At 43.6% G+C, this 20562-nt stretch overlaps 1 protein-coding gene across 6 annotated transcripts in view; it reads right to left on the reverse strand.

Moving 5' to 3' along the window:
- Nucleotides 1–20562, reverse strand: part of LOC308121977 (transcription factor COE1) — a 93995-nt gene that overhangs the window by 62468 nt on the left and 10965 nt on the right. For all 6 annotated transcript variants that reach the window (XM_080483554.1, XM_080483550.1, XM_080483553.1 and 3 more), the window contains exons 5-6: nucleotides 19570–19643; nucleotides 14157–14225 (exon numbers count right to left, since the gene is read on the reverse strand). In XM_080483554.1, the coding sequence (XP_080339680.1) occupies nucleotides 14157–14225; nucleotides 19570–19643 (143 nt within the window). The remainder of the gene's footprint in view (nucleotides 1–14156; nucleotides 14226–19569; nucleotides 19644–20562) is intronic.

Consider the following 20562-nt stretch of genomic DNA (forward strand, 5'->3'; position numbering starts at 1 on the left):
CCCTCTCTTCCTTTCACTACTCCAATCACACACACACACACACACACACACACACACACACACACACACACACACACACACACACACACACACACACACACACACACACACACACACACACACACACACACACACACACACACTCCTGCCTAAATGAGTATTTCCGTGTGTTGATGGGGAAGACAAAGAGCTCATGGAGCCATTGGTGTGTGTGTGTGTGTGTGTGTGTGTGTGTGTGTGTGTGTGTGTGTGTGTGTGTGTGTGTGTGTGTGTGTGTGTGTGTGTGTGTGTGTGTGTGTGTGTGTGTGTGGGTGTGTGGGTGTGTGAGAGTGTGTTTGTGCGTGCGTGTGCGTATGCCCGTGTGTGTAGGCTCATGCGGCTCTGCTGTTATCTGAGCACGTGGTTTCAGCAGCGGCGGCAGAGCGAGTGTCTGGTCGTCACAGCAGTGGCGGCGACAGCCAGTGAGTGATAACTGTAGTAAAAGTGTAGTAAACAGTCTGAGTGATGGCGGCTGTCGGCGGGGCCAATTGAGCGTGTGACATCAGCCGTGACACATCAGCAGAGAAGCACAACGGTAATGACAGCATCGCCACGCAGCGCGCTGAGGCTATCTGTTACTGCTTAACAGCCGACACACACACACACACACACACACACACACACACACACACACACACACACACTGAACATATTGCCGCTGATGGGGATAAATCTGACTTCCAGCCACAGCTAGAAGCTGCAATTGTTCTGGAATTGCTCAGAAGTCATGATGGACAATTTTTTCTGAATGTGGGGGGAGGTTGCCCGTAACTTAAAGCCGGGGAATCTCAGGTACAAGGGTTTTAGGTATAGTTAGGAAGGTGAAAGGTCATGAGCTTGGGGTCCCTGGAGGAGGACAACAAATACAGCTGCTCCCAAAGGACAAGTCTCAGAGCATCATTATAACACACACACACACACACACACACACACACACACACACACACACACACACACACACACACACACACACACACACACACACACACACACACACACACACACACACACACACACACACACACACACACACACACACAAACTCTATATACCACAAATCATTATAACATGTAGTCTTATAATGAGGTGGTCACCTTCTAAACCTTCTAAAAACTAATCCCCTGATGTCTCTCTCTCTCACCTACCAGCCTCCCAGGAGACACCTCCAACTGCGAGGGACTCGTAATTAGACATGGGGACACAGGAATGTGAGACACAGGCTCAGGCAGCACTTAATGGTGAATGTGGGCCATTGTCAGAAATATAATTATAGTGAAATTCAGGATGCGGCATCCCAAACACGACTTTGTGTATGCTTGTTGGTGAAAGGTTCTGAAAAAAAATGACATAAAGTCAAATATAGGTGCGCTTTGAGCTACAACATAAATATAATTCTTGAGTCCTGCCGCCTACTTCAGGGGAGCGTTTTAAAAGACGGTGAAATATCACTCAGGCTGTCAGCTCTCATGGAGAGTTTCAAATGAAAGTAGTCGCTGCAGCAATTAATCAGGTTTGTGAATCCTACAGAGGGATCCGGTAATTGAATGGCTCAGTGGGACTTTAACTGACAACTGTCAATAAATGTAACTCGTTACATTACCGCGGAAACAGCAGTGTAGCCCTGGAGTGCAATGCCCAGACCCATCACCCACTGCAAAATGTATATATGTTATATGAGAACCAAGAGCCCAAGTTTGGATGTTTTTCCCTGTGTGTGCAGGATTTTCTCCAGAGTCTCAGGTTTCCACAAACATGTGTTTGTCTGTTTGTTTGTTGTTGACTGTAAATTGCCAGTAGGCGTCAATTATCAGCGTGTGTGATTGTCTGTGTGTTTGCTCTGTTATGGACTGGTGAGCTGTCCAGGGTGTGTTCTGCCTTCACCCAGAGCCATCTAGGGTCAGGCTCCACTGCCTCATGAGACTCATTTGGATTGAAAATGAATGGGTGGATGAGATCCCAATCCGGATCAAATTAAAACATTTCTTGTATCCTCAGTTCCCAAACACTTCAAAAGAGTTACTGTAAGGGAAGTTGGTGGTTGGGCCATTGATCAAACCTTTTTGTAAATGTTATGAAGACCTCAAATTCAAAACTGATTTAGATTGATTCAAATCTGATGATATTCATAAGTTGATATGTCAAAGATTTTCAGTTTTTGCCTTTTTAACAGGATTTTCTTTCCAAGAGTGTCACACATTAAACAAAATACAGCACATATTTTTTATTGAATCCATACAGTAAATGATCTAAGTTTCAACATATAATTTTGAATAATTCTCAATTTCAACATTATATGAGTTGCCTTTGCATAATTTAAGTAAAAATGAATTTGTACTTTATGTTTTTATTTACACATTTATTATTAACAGAATTTCCTAACGTGCAATGGATGTAGGAATCTTAAACAGTTTACCAAATATTCTTGAACTGGTGTGGTGTCAGACAGCCAAGAGTTTACTACGACATGCAGAGACCAATAATGTCAAAGTTTTTCAGTATCATTAGGTCTGTAAGATACCATTTCATTACATTGTTTACAGGAACAAGTTCATGTGTCATACAAGGGAGATGTAAAATGTAAACTAGTTGAAAATGTTGCTGATTTAGTCATACAAAAGATATTCATGAGAATTATAGTTTCCTTTCATTAAAGGACATCATTAAATTCAAATCAAACGCAAACATCACAATGTTGTTGAAGTGTTTTTCTCTTGCATTTACTCTTTATGCGTTTGCATGTTTCTATCTGTCGGCACAAGCAGCAAATGCACTAAGTTGCTGTCACCTTTTGGCTTTCGGGCCAGTTTCTCATAAAAGCGAGCATTATAAATACTCCAAGAAGACCAGCTATGTTTATGCCAAAGCCACAGGTCACAGAGAAGAAATGCAGATTTAGAGAAACTGTCTTTCATTTTAAATAAACACCCAGATGATAGCGGCGGGTTTGACACTTAAGCTGGCTTACACCTACGCTGCTTGACACGAGTTCAAGTGTTTCTATCTCTCGCTCTGCGCTCGGAGAAAGATTCAGTGAGGGAGGGAGAAGGACAGAGAGAGGGCGAGAGAGAGAGAGAGAGAGAGAGAGAGAGAGAGAGAGAGAGAGAGAGAGAGAGAGAGAGGGGGGGGGATTGGAGGACCAGGAAGAGAGCAGCATTTTACCTCTGAGGGTCAAACCCAAAAAAAAAATAAAAAATCAGCTGAAATTCTCTGTGATCAATAAGCCCACAAAACACATGCACCCACACAGAGCGCACACATGAGCAACATAAACACACACCAGTTACTTCTAATAGGCACACACGAGCTCAAAAACCTAAGCACTTAGCATAAAACTAACACACATTGGAGAAGAGGTGGCCACAGCTGTGCTCTCCTCTCCAGCACCGTGGTAACTGACGGCTAATCGATTAGTGCTTGGTGACCTCTGACCCCGCCAGCTTCCTGTCTGACAGATTACACCTCCGCAGTTCCATTGGATTGCATTCGACTGCCTGTGTGTTTGTTTGTGTGTGTGTGTCTGTGTGTGTGTGTGTGTGTGTGTGTGTGTGTGTGTGTGTGTGTGTGTGTGTGTGTGTGTGTGTGTGTGTGTGTGTGTGTGTGTGTGTGTGTGTGTGTGTGTGTGTGTGTGTGTGTGTGTGTGTGTGTGTGTGTGAGTGTGTGGGCCCTGGCTTTTTTGCTTTCTAACTCAACAACAGAACAAAAATATGTTGGTCCGGTTCACTTGCACTACATATCTAAACACATGCGTTATGTGACTGTATCTGTGGAACTGTGTTTGTGTGTGTGTGTGCATTCGTGCGTGGATTTGTGCGTATGTGTGTGTGTGTGTGTGTGCGTGCGTGCGTGCGTGCGTGCATGTGTGGAGAGGGATGTTATGGTAGTGAAATCTATAGTGTTTGTTGTTGTTTGGGCGTGTGCTGTATGTTACCGTGGAGACACAGACGTTGCGCCGATCAGGCAACTTGGGCTGGGTGTATGTGTGTGTGTGTGTGTGTGTGTGTGTGTGTGTGTGTGTGTGTGTGTGTGTGTGTGTGTGTGTGTGTGTGTGTGTGTGTGTGTGTGTGTGTGTGTGTGTGTGTTAGGAGGTAGATAACAATGCCCCTCTCGGCAGGACACTGGTGCTTTCTTCCTGGCCTTCTCTACACAGGAAACACTGTCCCCCACTCTCTCTCTCTCTCTCTCTCTCTCTCTCTCTCTCTCTCTCTCTCTCTCTCTCTCTCTCTCTCTCTCTCTCTCTTTCTCACACACTTGCACAGACAGATATTTTTACCTTTACAGGTTGCAATGACTTCACCATCGCGCTCGAACAAAGGGAAACGAGTCCATTGTGGACTTGCGTCCATCCTAAACACACACGCACACATACAGTACACATACGCCGCGTACACACACACACACACACACACACACACACACACACACACACACACACACACACACACACACACACACACACACACGCACACACAGGAGAGCGCAGTGCTTGCAGACTCAGCCGTCCGTTAGATCAGACAAGGTTAGCATTTTTATTCCGACACGGCTATTAATAATGAAATGATGCATGGCTGGCACATTTACGCTCTCCTCCCCTTGCCTCTCTCTTCTCCTCGACAAATTCCTTTTTACAGTTGTACAAACTCTCATACTGTAGGTAAACACACTTTCGCTCAGCCTCCCAAAACACCTCAACCACCGGTTCACTTTGCGGTAAGAGGGAAAATTCCCACTCTCATCAGTGTGTCTGTTAACGTGTGTATGTGTGCAGTCTGCAGGGAGTTTCCAGATAAACTGAATTTGTTTGCTTTTTAATGACGGAGCTTAAGATATTCACACACACATGCGCACCAACCACCTATCATGAAAGAGCCACTCTGTACTTTTACCCCTTAACGCCGCATATGTGTGTCGAGAGAGACTAATGGCTGTCCAGTAATGGGGGTATGGTAAGAGAGATCTTTGTGCAGGTATCCAAAGGCCTCTAACCACAGTCTCATCGCCCACCGGGAGGTTATCCACATACCACACGAATACACACACACGCACACATTGCCAGACAGCCAGTCCAATACTACGTTACATAATCCCTCTCTGAGTTAATTAGTCAGTAAGTTTGCTGATCAATCAGCCAAGTCAGTAAATCAGTCAGTCAGTAGGTTAATTAGCCAGTCAGCTAATTTGTCAGTCAACCACATGGAGACGACCGGCACACATTGAACAAAAAAGAGACGTCTTATTTTTTTTCTCCCCCTGCCATTGTGTATTCTAACTCCAGTATATCATGTATAAGGTACAGGCTTGAGGCTTTACATGGACTCTCATACACTGTGTCGGGACTGCAGACTCCGCGGCCTACTTCCAGACGTCTCAAATCCCCACCGGCATTTTGGATTTTTGCGGCAATTCGAAGGAGTGGCTCAATGAGAAATCACTGCAATGAGCTGGACTTACCCACATAGATGGGAAGTCATTAAGTAAAAGTACTTTGTTCCTGTACTTAGGTATCATTTCTGTACTTAGTATTCAAATATATATAAACAATTATCCGTACCAATAATTAATGTCCCAATAACTTAAATAATGATATCACGATAAGACGATATGAACACTTTGTGCCAAAAATTATGAGACAATCATGATAAATAACATTGTTTAGCTTCAGTTTGTTTTCGTAATATTTTCTTATTCAGCATGTTTTTGTTCTGCGAATGTTTTATCATTGTGTGTTTCTTGTTTTTTGTTGTGATTTTCACAATGATGTTGACGTCAGTGGCAGAGCTATAAATTCTTCTTTGGTAATTACATCTTTGATTTCTTACATACTGGCGTGAGCTACATTAATATGTTGAAAAAATATTCATTAGTATTGGTAGTATTGGGAGTTAATGATTATCGTCTTGCTAAAGCAGTCGTCGTGCACCCCAACTTTTAACTTTCATCTTTACCAAAATAGTCTGTTCTTCTTAACTTCTTATATTCTTGCATGTCATCCAAACTTCTAAATCTAAATGAAGGAGACAACAGCATCCAGAAAAGAAAAAAAAAAAAAAAAACTCTTCATGCACGATCGCTGTGAAAATGACCTCGACAAAAACAGACGAGAGAGGGAGAGTCGACCATCAAGAAAAGTTCCCGACTGGATGTGATGATTGTGACATGAAGGACGAATAGCTGCAAGGGTGGAAGTGAACTGCGTATTACAGAGTGATGACAGCCCAGGAGAACAAACTCCATGAAAATGTTGAATGAAAAATGTTCCAATTTGTGGGCTTGACACAAAGAAGAGACAGCCATTTCCTTTGAAGTGCATCTGCTCATACTGGAGTGCTTCTTTAGTTTTATTGAACTAAGATTTATCAGTGTTTTACAATTTGAATGTAGATTTCAATGATGTTCTGATCATCCTGCGCGGGTGAACTTCAGTATAGTTGATGGAGATGTGTACATGTTGTATTATGTTCAGTTATTGTGATGCTAAACTACAGGAACTACATGTGTAGTGTCTGACAATGTGATGCCGATGAAGGACACTGAGACAGCTCAACAGCTTCAGCAGGAACAGATGGGAAAACGCGGGTGTTTTCGACCCTCATATCAGTGTTTGTAGCTTTTAGGGTAACGTGATCCCTGCCTCAGGGTGTGTATGCATGTTGGGGGGCGGGGAGAGGGGAGGGGGGTTCAATAGTGGGAGGCAGGAGCAGGATGGGAGGATGAGAGAGGTGAAAGAAGAGGAAATGGGGAGGACAAGGAAAGGAAAATTGTGTGTGTGTGTGTGTGGGGGGGGGGGGGGGGGGTCGGGCTGCAGGCACATATTACACATCTGTGTAGACCTTCTCTAGTCATGCCCTACGGCAGTTTTCTTACTAATATTCCCCGTTCACATAACACACAGGAGGGAAGATGGATGGAGAATTAAAACAGGGGGACAGATGAATAACCTGAGCTATCCTCGGCTCTGTGTTTCCTTCTCTACCACCAAGAATAACCAAAACAAACAGGAAAACAACCCGTATTTCTTGGACCTATCCACAGCCAGCAACCTTGGCCCTCAGATATTTGCTGCGAGATGGAAAGGAAGACAGCGTTAAAGACAAATACATCTCCTAGTACAGAGAGGGCCAGAATAAGAGAACAGAGTGAGAAAATGAAAATGAAATAAATAAAGTGAGCAAGAAAGAGAGAGGTCCCAATAACCCATTTGCTTTATTGCTGATGGCAATAATCCCCAGCTCTGACCGTAACCGAGACCAGCAGAGTTAGTTTAGACAGTGAAGACAATAAAAACAAAAGGGTATGCGTCTGTGCATGTGTGTGTGTCCTTTAAAGCAGGCAGTTAAACTAAATCAGGAAATAATGTGAATGCCAAGCCTCTAAATGCTAGGACAGGTGCAGACTGAGAGACTAAATGAGAGGAATGAATAAAACATACTCCTTTCTCCCTCTCGCAAACACACACACACACACACACACACACACACACACACACACACACACACACACACACACACACACACACACACACACACACACACACACACACACACACACACACACACACACACACAGTGAGCAAACGCTGACATTATGTCAATGGTATGAATAATTCCCAGTAGTTTTCATCGCCAAGCAACGGCTGACCTTTAACACAGGAAGTGATGCAGCAGCCAAATTCACAACTAAAACTATTTGACTATTCTGTTCGGATGGACTGGGGCCACTCGGTGATGTAGGGGTTAGAACTTTGGTCCCATATTAAGAATTTCCCCAGTTCAGTTCCAGGTCGGGAGCCTTTTATGTGTGGAGTTTGCGTGTTCTCCTGGTGTGGGCTTAAGTTTTTTTAAGGCACTCTGGTTTTCTTTAACGCCTGAAAAACCATGGATTTGAGGCTAATCGGTGATTCTAAATCACCCCTAAGTGTGAATGAGAGTGTTTGCAGGAGGTGGTAAAGCAGATGGGGGGAGGGATGGGTTCTTTATCTAAAAACAAAACTTTTCAACCCTCCAGTAGATACTTCGGAAGAAACACTGACGTTCCCACAAGCATCACTGCAACGAGACCTCAAACCTGTGTTGACTTTTTTATTTTTTTTTTAAATGATTTTCCTCTATAGTTGTCAATATTATTGTTAAATACTACACCATCTTCAATACAAATGCATCATCTGGTTGTTCTCGATTGTCATTTTTGTTTCAATATAGCACAACACATCAGATCTACGTCTGTAGTTACAGAAAATCCAATGACACTAAAACGTGTTAATTTTGGTCGATGTTAAGAAAATCCTGCAAAGACATAATATTTTTATTTACGCCTCACAAATCTTTCCAAAAACCTCAATCAAAAAGCTACTATGACAGGATGACTTAGTTGCCGTCGCAATAATGTACCTGAGTGTGGTTGTGGCATGTGAAACCGAGCTAAGTGGATGAAGATCTGAAAGAAAGGATGTCAAAGAAGGAAAGGAGGGATGAGTGTGGGTCATGAAAGAAGGAGGCAGCATGTTATCTCACAATCTATTTTAGATGTGTGCGGGCGTGTGTGTGTGTGTGTGTGTGTGTGTGTGTGTGTGTGTGTGTGTGTGTGTGTGTGTGTGTGTGTGTGTGTGTGTGTGTGTGTGTGTGTGTGTCTGTACATGTCAGGCAGTGACAGTTGAGCGAACAGTGACATCCCAGGTTGGCAGAGATATTTTGGTAACTGGGACAAGCGACAAGGAAAGAGGGAGAGGGAGAGAGATAGCGAGGAAGACAAAAGGCAAGAAAGATGAAGAGATCGTTTAGAAGATCCCACTCAAACCCTCTGTTGCCTTTCTTTGCGTCCCCCTCTTCCTCCTCCCCCTCTTCCTCCTTCTCCTCCTCCTCCTCCTCCTCCTCTCCCAGCTGATTGACAGCGCCCCCTCCTCCCCCACCCGGCACTCTTTGATTGACAGGACTCCCCAGACTGAGGCTCTTATCCCCTGAAACAAACCTTGCTCTGCTCCTCCTTCTCCTCCTCCTCCTCTCTCTCTGTTGTGTCTGCCTTGACAAGCCTCCGCCCTCCTACTCTTCCCACCCTCCTCCTCCTCCTCCTCCTCCTCCTCCTCCTCACACTCTCCTCCTTTCTTCCATGTAAATGCTGTCTTATCATCCTCACCTTCTCCTTCTATCGGTTCTCCGTCCCTTCCTCGTTCCCATCATCCCTTCCTCAAGCTGTGACCCCTCTTAACCCGATAGATTACACACACACACACACACACACACACACACACACACACACACACACACACACACACACACACACACACACACACACACACACACACACACACACACACACACACACACACACAAACACACACATAGGGAACCCCCTTAAACCCTCAGGCTTATGTGGGCCCCTTTAGAGAAGACACACACACACGCACGGGTACCCATATCCCCCCTCTACAGACACACACACACACGCACGCACGCACGCACGCACGCACGCACGCACGCACGCACGCACGCACGCACGCACGCACACACACACACACACACACACACACACACACACACACACAACTGTCTTCCTCAAGTCCTGACACCGATCTGAGCTCCCAACACACACCGCCTGCGACTAACCCCCTCAAACTGCACGCACATGCACGATCTCATGCACACACAGCCTGAGCCCATTAAGCCAATTGTAAGAGTCTAAACAGGCAGCGAGCTGAGCAGTGAGGTAGGTAACCCCTCAGGGCCACAGCAAGACTAAAACAGAGTCAAAGAAGGAAAAAAAAAAAAGAAAAGAAACAGACAGAGGGAGAGGGTGGGATGTAGAAGGGTTGGTGGGTGAGGCAGAAAGAAGGAGGGGAAAAATAAAGAAAATAAGGATAGGGAAGTGTTAGAGGAGAAAAGAGAGGCGTCAACCATCTTTAATGATCGAGAGAAGACAGTAAGAATGTGCGCACGGACGCACACACATATACACACACATGCACACACAGGAGAGTGAGTGTGGATGTGGCTCTTTGGGAGTCAAGCAGGCGTATGATAGGATATCATTGCATGTCGTTAACCCGATATTAACCCTGAGATGTGGCGGGACACTCACTATGCTACAACAAGGATTAAATAGGCCACACACACACACACACACACACACACACACACACACACACACACACACACACACACACACACACACACACACACACACACACACACACACACACACACACACACACACACACACACACACACACACACACACACACACACACACAGTGACGAGCTAGCTGTCAGTCACATGCACACAAATGCTCACGGGGACTGATATCCTCCCTAACATCATGAGCAATGAGCTGTCAATCACATGCAAACAATCTTTATTTCCATTCCTTTTATTTATTTGTTCCCACAAATAAATGCAAAACAAGCAGCGTGTTTGAATTTGTAGAAGCGCGATAAACAACGGGGAACACTTCATAGTTAAAACCACAATAGAACTTGTCCACTTTCTGTATTAGATTGATTTATTAAACATGCTGATGGGAAAAGTAGAATTTCAAATGGTCTTTTATGGCTTTATTGGCTTATTTCACCCGGCACTACAGTTTATCTTATTAACATGACTGATCGTATCTCAATTTTGATCATATTCTAAATTTCTGTCCATAATTAGTAAGATTTACAAATAGAACTTGACCTAACTCGTGACACTTTTTAGACTAAGACATCTGGAAACCTACTTTTTTATTCTACATGTAAGACACATTAAAATGTTTGAGCCTTTTGGATCAAGTTTTGTCTGTACATGTAGTTATTCGCTGAAATAGCAGTCAAGGTTTTATTTCTGGGGAGCTCATGTCTATGTAAACATTTTCACTGCTTTCTCTGTTTGTGTGACTTGTGAAGGAAATCAAATGCCATCTGATATTACCAGGTAGGTATATAAAGAGGTTCTTCAAATGTCCTTTAGGTGCAGCTTGAATGGAATCACATTTTGAATTGCAAGTGAAGAATAAAATCAAATAGAATAAAAGTTGGGTCTATTTATTCAGTCCCTCTTCATTGTTTTCCTGATGGTTTGTAAGTTGTTGCTGGTGTGTTTGCTCTGTCCAGCATTCCCCTGCTGGGGAGGTTTCTCCCTGCCAGCTGCACTCACGAACATAAAGTCAAGTACGGTGGCCCCAGAAGTTACGAAAACATACGTAAATAGACAAAACGCAAAGAGAAAAACAAAAACAAATCGTGTTGCAAAGTGAGAGAATCAAACCAAAAACAAAAGAGGCAAAAGTAGCAGAAAAAGCTATGAAACTAAATAATTCATTAAAATATAAATGGCACAATATGGACCATGTGATTTGTTTGTGGTGATTCCAGTGTTTACCGACTGATCAAGATGCATTTCAGTTTAAGTTTAAACTTAACGGCTTGATCCGTTGGAATCGTGCAGCACGTCAGCCGCATTTTAGTGTTTCTCTATTTCAAAACTTTTTTGTTTTAAAGTCAAATACATGGATTTGTTTGTCATTGTGTCTCCAGTTGCAGACAAGGCCCTCCAGGAGGCTGAGAGGAACGGAAGCTTCTCTATTTCCCTGAAGACTTTTGTTTTCTCCCTTCAGTTATAGAAAGGAAAACACATCACCAAAACACTACTTTAAAAAAAACCCTATATTTTTAAGAGTGGATTGATGCGTAAATAAGACATTTAATTGGACCTGATGTGTGGTAATGAGCAGATAATGATCTTATTGTGGCTGTCCTCCTCCCCCCCCCCGCCCCCCTCGTGTTTGGGTCGGGCCAGCGGAGCTCCAGATGTTACACCAAGAGGCTGTGAACCACTGCAAAGTGGAAGAGGAGCGGGGGGCGCTACAGGAAGTATCCCACGGTATCCACGGTAACCTTGACATTCCATCTTGACCGAGTTCCCTGACATCTCCCACAATTCACTCTGCTCCACTCGTTTAGCCGGCAGAAAGTGACGCACACAAGCAGTCATCGAACATCAACGCAGCACACGGTCCAGGAACACACACGTCACGGGAATATATGTCTTTGTGTGTTTGAGTATCTTCTAGGAGCCCAACACACACACACACACACACACACACACACACACACACACACACACACACACACACACACACACACACACACACACACACACACACACACACACACACACACACCTTCCAGGCAAATATATAAAAGGGTGTAAACAGAGATGTCAGAGCAAGCCGACAAAACAGAAGGATGGGCTGGATGAGACACTATACACTGTACACTATACGCACACACCTATAACACACTCTCACACTAGTATTTGTTGACCTCTATGCCTTTTGCATGTTTTGTCTCACATGCACACACTGAAATGTATCCTCGCTGCAGTGGCTGTATTTGAAGTTTATTTTGAGAACCATCTTCTATGTGTGCTTTTGCATTTATTATCTTGTCATTACATCGACTTTACAGCAGACTTACCTTTTGACATTTTGGTTAATTTGGCAAATTTCCTCCCTCCTCTATCGTGTTTCATGTTTCATTTTAATTCTCCTTGTTGCCTTTTTGGTGGTTCTCTTCCACCAGATAAAACATAAAAAGAGGAAAAGGAGAACAACAAGCTAAGAGCGAGACCTGGCTGAAGGTTAGACCTGAGGACAGAGTGGAAATAATAGCAGCTTTATACACAACAAAAAATACTTCAGGGGGGCACATGTAATAAATAATATAGTTTCTGAGGGATTTTCCCAAGATTACAGTAACGTACAAATATAAACTGACAGCTGAAAAACTAATATTTTGTTTTGTTTTGTTTTGTTTTGATTTGATTTGATTTGATTTGATTTGATTTGATTTGATTTGATTTGACAAAAAAGAAAACTGGTTCATGAATGTTGGACCCGAAGGAAGAACAGAAACAGGTGTCATACCACCTGAAACACTTGTTTTGTCCTGTGGTTTTTGATGGAAGACAAAACAACAACGGCTCTTTTGCATTTCTGGCCTCCTTGGCTGTCAAAACTGTGCTACATCACTGCTTTAAGGTTAAAACATTCAACATACCACCAAGAATAAGAAACAGGAAGAAAAAAAAAATCCTTGTCTGTCTGGGTGACAAGACACAAACACACAGACATCTCCTTAATTTACACTAAACTCTGTGTTTGTATGACTTTATAGATTGATGACAGTCAGTAGTGCAATTTCTATGTTTCCATTCAAAAAAGAGGTGCCTAATGTTTTTTTGTAAGTCATCTACAGGGAATCAATCTACAAAATGCCAGGATATTTCCTCACAAATCATCATGAATGGACAGTTTTTCACAGTTAGTGAGGTTGAGTTTCATTGCTAATATTCACCTAAAATCTGTTTTGTCGTAATGTGGCGACAGTACTCCAAAGCTGAATCACTCAAACGCACACAGCTGTGCTGAAAGGACCAACAGCTCTCAGAGGGTTAAAACAACTGCCAGGAAGAAATCCGATTAAAATGAGGTTGGATCTTATTTCAGTTTTTCTCTTGTCACTTTTTTCTTTGCTCATGACCCATTTTTCTGTGCTGCTGCTGCTGCTGCTGCTGCTGCAGGAGAGACAGACAGACGGGTGGGGTGGGTGTTAAGGGAGGGATAACTTCAGTCCTCCACTTTCACCGACAGAAAGGAGGAAAGAGACAGACACACAGTGGAGCAGGGAAATGACAGACGGCTCCTGTTAGTAAACAGATTTGTATTGAGCATTACGTAGAGAAAACACCTATCTGAGCGCTGTTTATTCACTCACGTCTGAAGGTGCGCGCGTTTGTGACCGAGAAATGAGTGTCGGTGTCCCTCTCTGTCATCGGTGAGCGCATGAGAACGGAGCATGGGCGGACTATTATTTCAGGGAATTTTTCGCCGTCATTGATATGACCTAATGTTTCACTTTTGAATGCAAAGCAAAGTGTTGCACTTCAGCTGGCATCGCAAGCCATTGACTCAACCCGAGCAGCAGCAGCAGCTATTTCAGGAGTGACAGCAGATCATCTAAACACACAAACATACCGTCCCACGCCGCCATTCAAATAAGTCAGCGCACTTCCTCATCCAGCTTGTGTGTGTGCGTGTGTGTGTGTGTGACAGAGAGAGCAAGAGAGAGGTGCAAAGTGAGAGACAGTACCTGTCGATGATAACAGGGTCTGAGGGCGTCTCATTACGGTTCCCGCAGCTCTTCTTGTCACAGCACCGACTAAGAGAAGAGGAGACCGTCAAAAGAAAAAGACAGAGGGCAAAGTGAGAGAAGATTCCGACACGGAGAACATACGCTGCAAGAAGCTCCAATTTAGACGTTTAAATGAGAGCGTTACGGCACATTATTGGCCGCGTCTGTACTTTAGTGGGGAACTTAGAACCAAATGCACAGCTTTTGATCAAATCTGCCTCAAACAGGCCAGCAGGAGTTTTACTGAAAGTCTGTCGAGCAGATCTACACTGAAAGCATGGATAAAAATAGAATTATATGACACGAAAAGTGAGTGCAGAGGAGGATCTGAAAGAAATACAGTATGTTTTAAGGGAACCAGCAAGCTACCGCATGATTTCCATTGAAAGCCTTTTCTATACTTGTGCAGTCGGCTGGTCGGAGGTCCAGTAACGACTCAACAGCGCTTGATTAGGTGCTTGGCCTTACCTTGCATTACCCCGAGTGTGGCAAGAACAGGAAGAGTCCCATAAATGTGCAAACTTCCTGTTGCGCACATTTCAAATTTAAAGAACCTCAATAACCTCTTTGGTTTGGTTGACACCATGAATTCATAAGGCTCCTGCAGACTTTAGCAGTTTCATCAGTTCATTGTATGATACCTTGTTGATTCTTACATTCTACTTCAGTATGGAAGGATAACGACGGTATTCTGTACATAGTCTACATACGCGAACGGCAGGGCTAATGATGGAAATATTGTTGTTCTCGTACATGCTGAATAGTAGGAGATGGTGAATGTGGATGCAGCCCAACATTTTACCTCCTTGGTAATCTCCGATCTATTTTTAAGATGCAACGCTGGTGTCGTCATTCTCTGCTGCATTCCTATTGGTTGTTTAGAAGCTGCAGCAGTACTGCGTGGTGGAGTGAGACGGCTGCTGTGAAACTTCTGACACTGTCAGGAGACGCGAGGCTGCAACGGCAGCCGTCTGCGAAACCTTCACACTGTATGACAGAAGACCACAGACTTCAAGCCATGTTTGAATGTGCCTCGACTAATACAGCCAACGTTGCACAGCGTAGAGCTGCACTCAGATTTTAACCTGTTTTCTTTCGAACAGCTGATCCGTTTTTGGCAAAAGGGTAATTAATGTCATCCATAACAGTTATTAAACAGTCTATCATATGGTTCAGGGATGGACTACTTTAATCATTGGGCCGAGGATGGATAATGAGCACTTTTATCACACGGATACACAGGAATTATGGCTTATAATTATATAAAACAGCTTAATTTGATTTCATACTATTACAAATGTTTTACAATTGAAATGATGTTCAAATATTCTTCTCATAACTTGAAATTGGCTCGCTCTACCTAACGTGGCCAGCGTCTGATATAAATGATCGAATTAAGAACGTAACCATTTTCACAGCCATTGAAAGCAAATTATAGCCACGTTCAGTTATTGAACCATAGTTTAATAAATCCTGGTACAACTCTCCATTACAAATGTTTTCATGAGCAAGTTTATTGAAAAAAAAAAGAAAAGAAAAGGGAAAATACAATCCAGTGCACACAATTTCCTGAGAAATGTCCGACCTCTAAAGTTTCGGTCAAGTTATCCGCTTCTTATTTTCAAAGACAAGGTGCAAATTTTATTTTTGCGAGGAAACTATCAAGGCACTGCACAACAACTGTGACTCCTTCCTAATTATACTGATGAGCAAGTGAGTTGGAGGATGAGGACAAAAGAGGCCCGGGGCTCATATGAGGAGTACGTGGGATACATACAAGCTCACGCACCAGAAAGAAAGAAAAAAAAAGAAAAGAAACTGGCGTGCTTACCAAAATTCACACATATGTATTACAAGAGTGTCAAAGGAGCTTTCAAGCTTGCATCAATTATGAATAAAGGTGTAAGCAGGTGGGAGGAGGATGAAGCCAAGAGGGGAGCAGCGGTAAAGAGTGAGAGGGTGAGCGTGGGAGGGAAAGCTAAAACAAGAGGGGGGGAGAGGGAGGGAGGGAAGAGGCGGGGCTCCGGGTGGGAAGAAGAGGAAGGGGAGACGTCTCAGGTTTCCCACTGTCACAGATGGCAGAGGTGGAAAGAAAGAGACGGATACGTTACACCTTACTCATTGTCTCCGCTATCGGCTGCTCTCTACTGTGTCTGTCAGTTGCTTTCTGCCGCTCTATGAACTGGGTCACTGCACGGTAACGTCGGAGAGCGGCGTAGCTCCAGTGAGAGGACAGAGAGGAAGACAAGGGGAGATAAGGGGATGCAAAGGAGGGATGAGAGGGGAAGAGAGGAAAGCTAACCCCAGGATGGGAGGGGAAGGATGGGTCACAACAGTTGGGGGAGGAGGAGGAGGAGGAGGAGGAGGAGGAGGCGGCGATGGGGGAGATGTTGCAGAGAGATTAAGGGGGGCCAGAAGAGGAAGAGGAGACAGGAGTAGAGTGGAAGATGTTATAAAGGGAAGGGAAACGAGGGGTGGGATGGGGGTAATGCAGCACTTATTGCTCTGGATCGCAGTGATCTAATCATCTCCTCCCCCCATCATCCCATCACTCACACACACACACACACACACACAATACTCTGGCATTGAAAGCATGAATCGGAGCTACCATGATCCCTCAATATTTTGTTGGAAACATAACTCCATTTCAGTTTTTAACAAACGCTTCGACTACAGAAAAACATATTCAAATAAAGGAAGTGTCTTTAGTGCCATTTATTTTCTTTAACAGGAGTTTTAGCTGATTTTTCCTGTTTTATGTCATTTTTAAAGTTATTCTGTCACAAGAAGCAATATCACAATCTTAATAGAAGCTCTGTATCGTGTTTTGACAGTTAAGAGTTCGTAATTATGAATGTAATGCCAACATTTGCTGAAAATGACAGAAACCATTTCTAACAGATGAAAAGTGAAAATATGTTGTTATTGAAATAATATTAAAGTAGAACAACAAACCTGATCGGTCATGTTAATTCGTCTATTCATATTAAATCAAAAAACATCAACGTATACTATAATCTGTGAGTGTATTTTCTCTTGGTTTCCTCAACATGCATTTGAGGTTAATTTTGTGACCCTGAATTGCCTGAAAGTATGTATTTTAGTGTGTGTGATTCTCTGCATCGCCATGATGGATCAGCACTCGATCCAGGGTGTGAACTGTCCATAGTCATCTATGATAGGCTCTGGCGCCCTGAAACGGCACGTTCAATAAAAGGGTATAAAAGATGTCTATATGTGAAGATCTTTTAATATTAGAATACATAATATAATCTCTCAGGAGTATAAAGGATTTAAAGGTGAGAATAGACTTTAGCACACAACCATCTGAAATGTTCCTCAAGATGTCGCCATGTGTGTAAACTGCTGCCAGTCAGTCATGAGAGACGAGACGCTGGGGAAAATCAAGTGTACGATTATATCAGCATTTTAGTTCAAATACAGTAGGAAAAAGTTTCAACCTGCTTTTGAACTAAACAAACGTCGAGCCGCCATTGTTAAATCTGGAGCTCACACACCCGCTTGTGCCAGTGCTCCAACCAGTTTGTTGTTTTTTGTTTTTTTTGTTGCTGCAGGTTTGCTCGGTGGCAGATTGGCTGGGAGCATATGGCTAATAGCACCACCATGACAATGAGCCACACTGATTAATGGACGCCCTGAGCTCTTTGTGCGCGCGTGTGCGTCGTATGCGTTTTGTGTGTGCGTCGTGTGCGAAGTCCCCGCTGCAGAATCAGCATGTGAGAACATGAGGCAACTGCCGTAACTTTGACCTCAGCGGCTGTCGGAGACAAGCGAGTGTTTACACTCCAGCCGTACTTTCTGCGCTGTTGCTCCCCCGGAGGAACGGTTTGAAAAATGCTGCCGAAGGACACTGTGGAGTTCTTTCTCCTGCACAAGATTCATGTGCGCGCTCCATGTTATGCTAAACTGTTTATTCACATCCGCAATTCATCCCCCACATGATGAACAACATTAATTTACAGTAAAATCTGTTGCCAAACACAATTTATTTATAAATTCCTTGTAAATCACATCAGAATATCAATGTTTTTTTTTTTTCCGTGAGCCTCTACAGCTGCACAGCCCGAGGAACATGCACTGAGCCGCAGAATAAAATATTAGTGTGCCTGATTTCACGGGGTAAAATCCCTCCTTGTGCATATAGATGAACCCCAATTTATATTGTTACAGTTAAAGTTGTTCGGTGACAAGGTCGCGCAATAGGAACAACTTAATTCATGTGCTAAATTTGAATTTTCATAACGATTGGGTGTGCGACAGAACGCATACTTCTTTTTGTCCGCGTGTGTGTGTGTGTGTGTGTGTGTGTGTGTGTGTGTGTGTGTGTGTGTGTGTGTGTGTGTGTGTGTGTGTGTGTGTGTGTGTGTGTGTGTGTGTGTGTGTGTGTGTGTGTGTGTGTGTGTGTGTGTGTGTGTGCGTGCAAGTCCCTTCCTATATTTTATAGTCAGATCCTGGAGGAAGGCCCATTTGTTAGCCGTGAAACAACAGAAGGGTTCAGATTGACTAATGAGTTTCTCTGTGTCCTAATTAACCAGGCCTCACAGAAACACACACACACACACACACACACACACTCACACATACACAAACCATGCATGTTCCTGCACACACACGCCCGATTGTGTAGGTTAGGTTGGTAAAACGCCTCTATAAATAGGACTCTTTCCTCCAACCTACTTCCGAAGAAATTCATCTTGAGATTATAATTAAAGCAACAACTCTGATAGCCAAAACTCATCTTCCTCAACATATAGAGCTTTGCGCGTACGCGTAAGTGTGCGTCCCGGTTTGTACGTGTGGGGGGGTTAATGAGGGTGACAATGTAAGAAATGGACAAGGAGATGATTGGTGAGAACTTTGTGCAGATGGGAAAAAGAGAGGAGGGGAGGGGAGCAGGGAAGGGGAGATGAGAGGAAACCTTGGACCTTAAAATCGAAACGCTATTGGCTCAATTCTTCTTTTCCCATAAAAAACTGAAAAAGCAAAGTTCCAGCGAGCCTATCTCATTCATGCAAAGGTGCACATGTACAACAAAAACTAAGAAGTGCAATGAATGAATGAATGAAGGGTGAACTGGGCTCATTTTTTGTTTGCATTCTCTCCTTGTGGACAAATTAAAGTATTAAGTGCACAACGCATCTACAGCACCCCGAACAAAAACACCGTTTCTAGTTTTGTCTCTCTCTCTATGCTTCACTGATTCACTTCCTTCTGGCTCCTCACAGCAAACCTAAAGCAAACTCACATCGCCGCACTGCACTGTGGAGTAACTTGGACCGAACCTATAAAACAGGAAGAGGACGGAAGAAGAGAAGAACAGGGTTTTAGTTAGGTTATCAGTTCTCACCTGCACATGATCTCATGTGTCAGCAGCACTCTGCACATCTCAGGGTTCTTGTCTTGGCCTTCATAAACAATTGGCTACGGAAGGAGAAAGAGAAAGACAGAAAAAGAAGAAAATATTAGCTCACAAATTCAGGAGCGCTCATTCATAATGCACACACACACACACACACACACACACACACACACACACACACACACACACACACACACACACACACACACACACACACACACACACACACACACACACACACGCCATCGAAAGATTTTACCCCAAAATCAAATCAACTCTCGAACTCTTTTGGTCGTTAGCTGTAGCTTGTTTTATCATTATCATTTTTTCTACAGTACCACATTCTGTTCATAAAATGTGAATTGGAATAAAATAATATTCTTCTTAAGTTCATCATGAGCTCGATGTATTCCTGTTTTAGCACGATCTGTTGTGCGTGAACATTCATTCTCAGTGCAGCACAGTTACCACAGCGGAGGGGAGGGGGATGATAACAGTCTGCGGCGCGGCCGCTGTCGGAAAAACACCCTGATGATGTTGAACTGATAGAAATGGACTCTTTTCTCATACTGACATTTTGTTGTACTTTTATTTTCCCTCGTTAGTTTACCACAGCAGCACTTTGGAAACGTGTTGTTGAGGTTTGATCTCACCTCCAAGAACTCACAGTTCATCGGCAACACCTCCGGTCTCGCACACACACACTTACACCCAATCTGTCTAACACTTACACACACACACACACACACACACACACACACACACACACACACACACACACACACACACACACACACACACACATTGTGCAAGGTTGTTTTAGAAAAGCTACAAAATAAGAGCCAACTTTGATCATCTGACACAGGAGACTTAGCTTTATAAAGTACTTTTGCATTAGCCTCTATCCACCTTTGCTTTGGCGGGTTATGGGCCATAAATAAAGGTTATTTTAGGGGATGAGACATGTTGGTAGTTCACCTC

The sequence above is a fragment of the Lipophrys pholis genome (assembly GCF_963383615.2).
Source record: "Lipophrys pholis genome assembly, chromosome: 16".
Lineage (NCBI taxonomy): Eukaryota > Metazoa > Chordata > Actinopteri > Blenniiformes > Blenniidae > Lipophrys > Lipophrys pholis.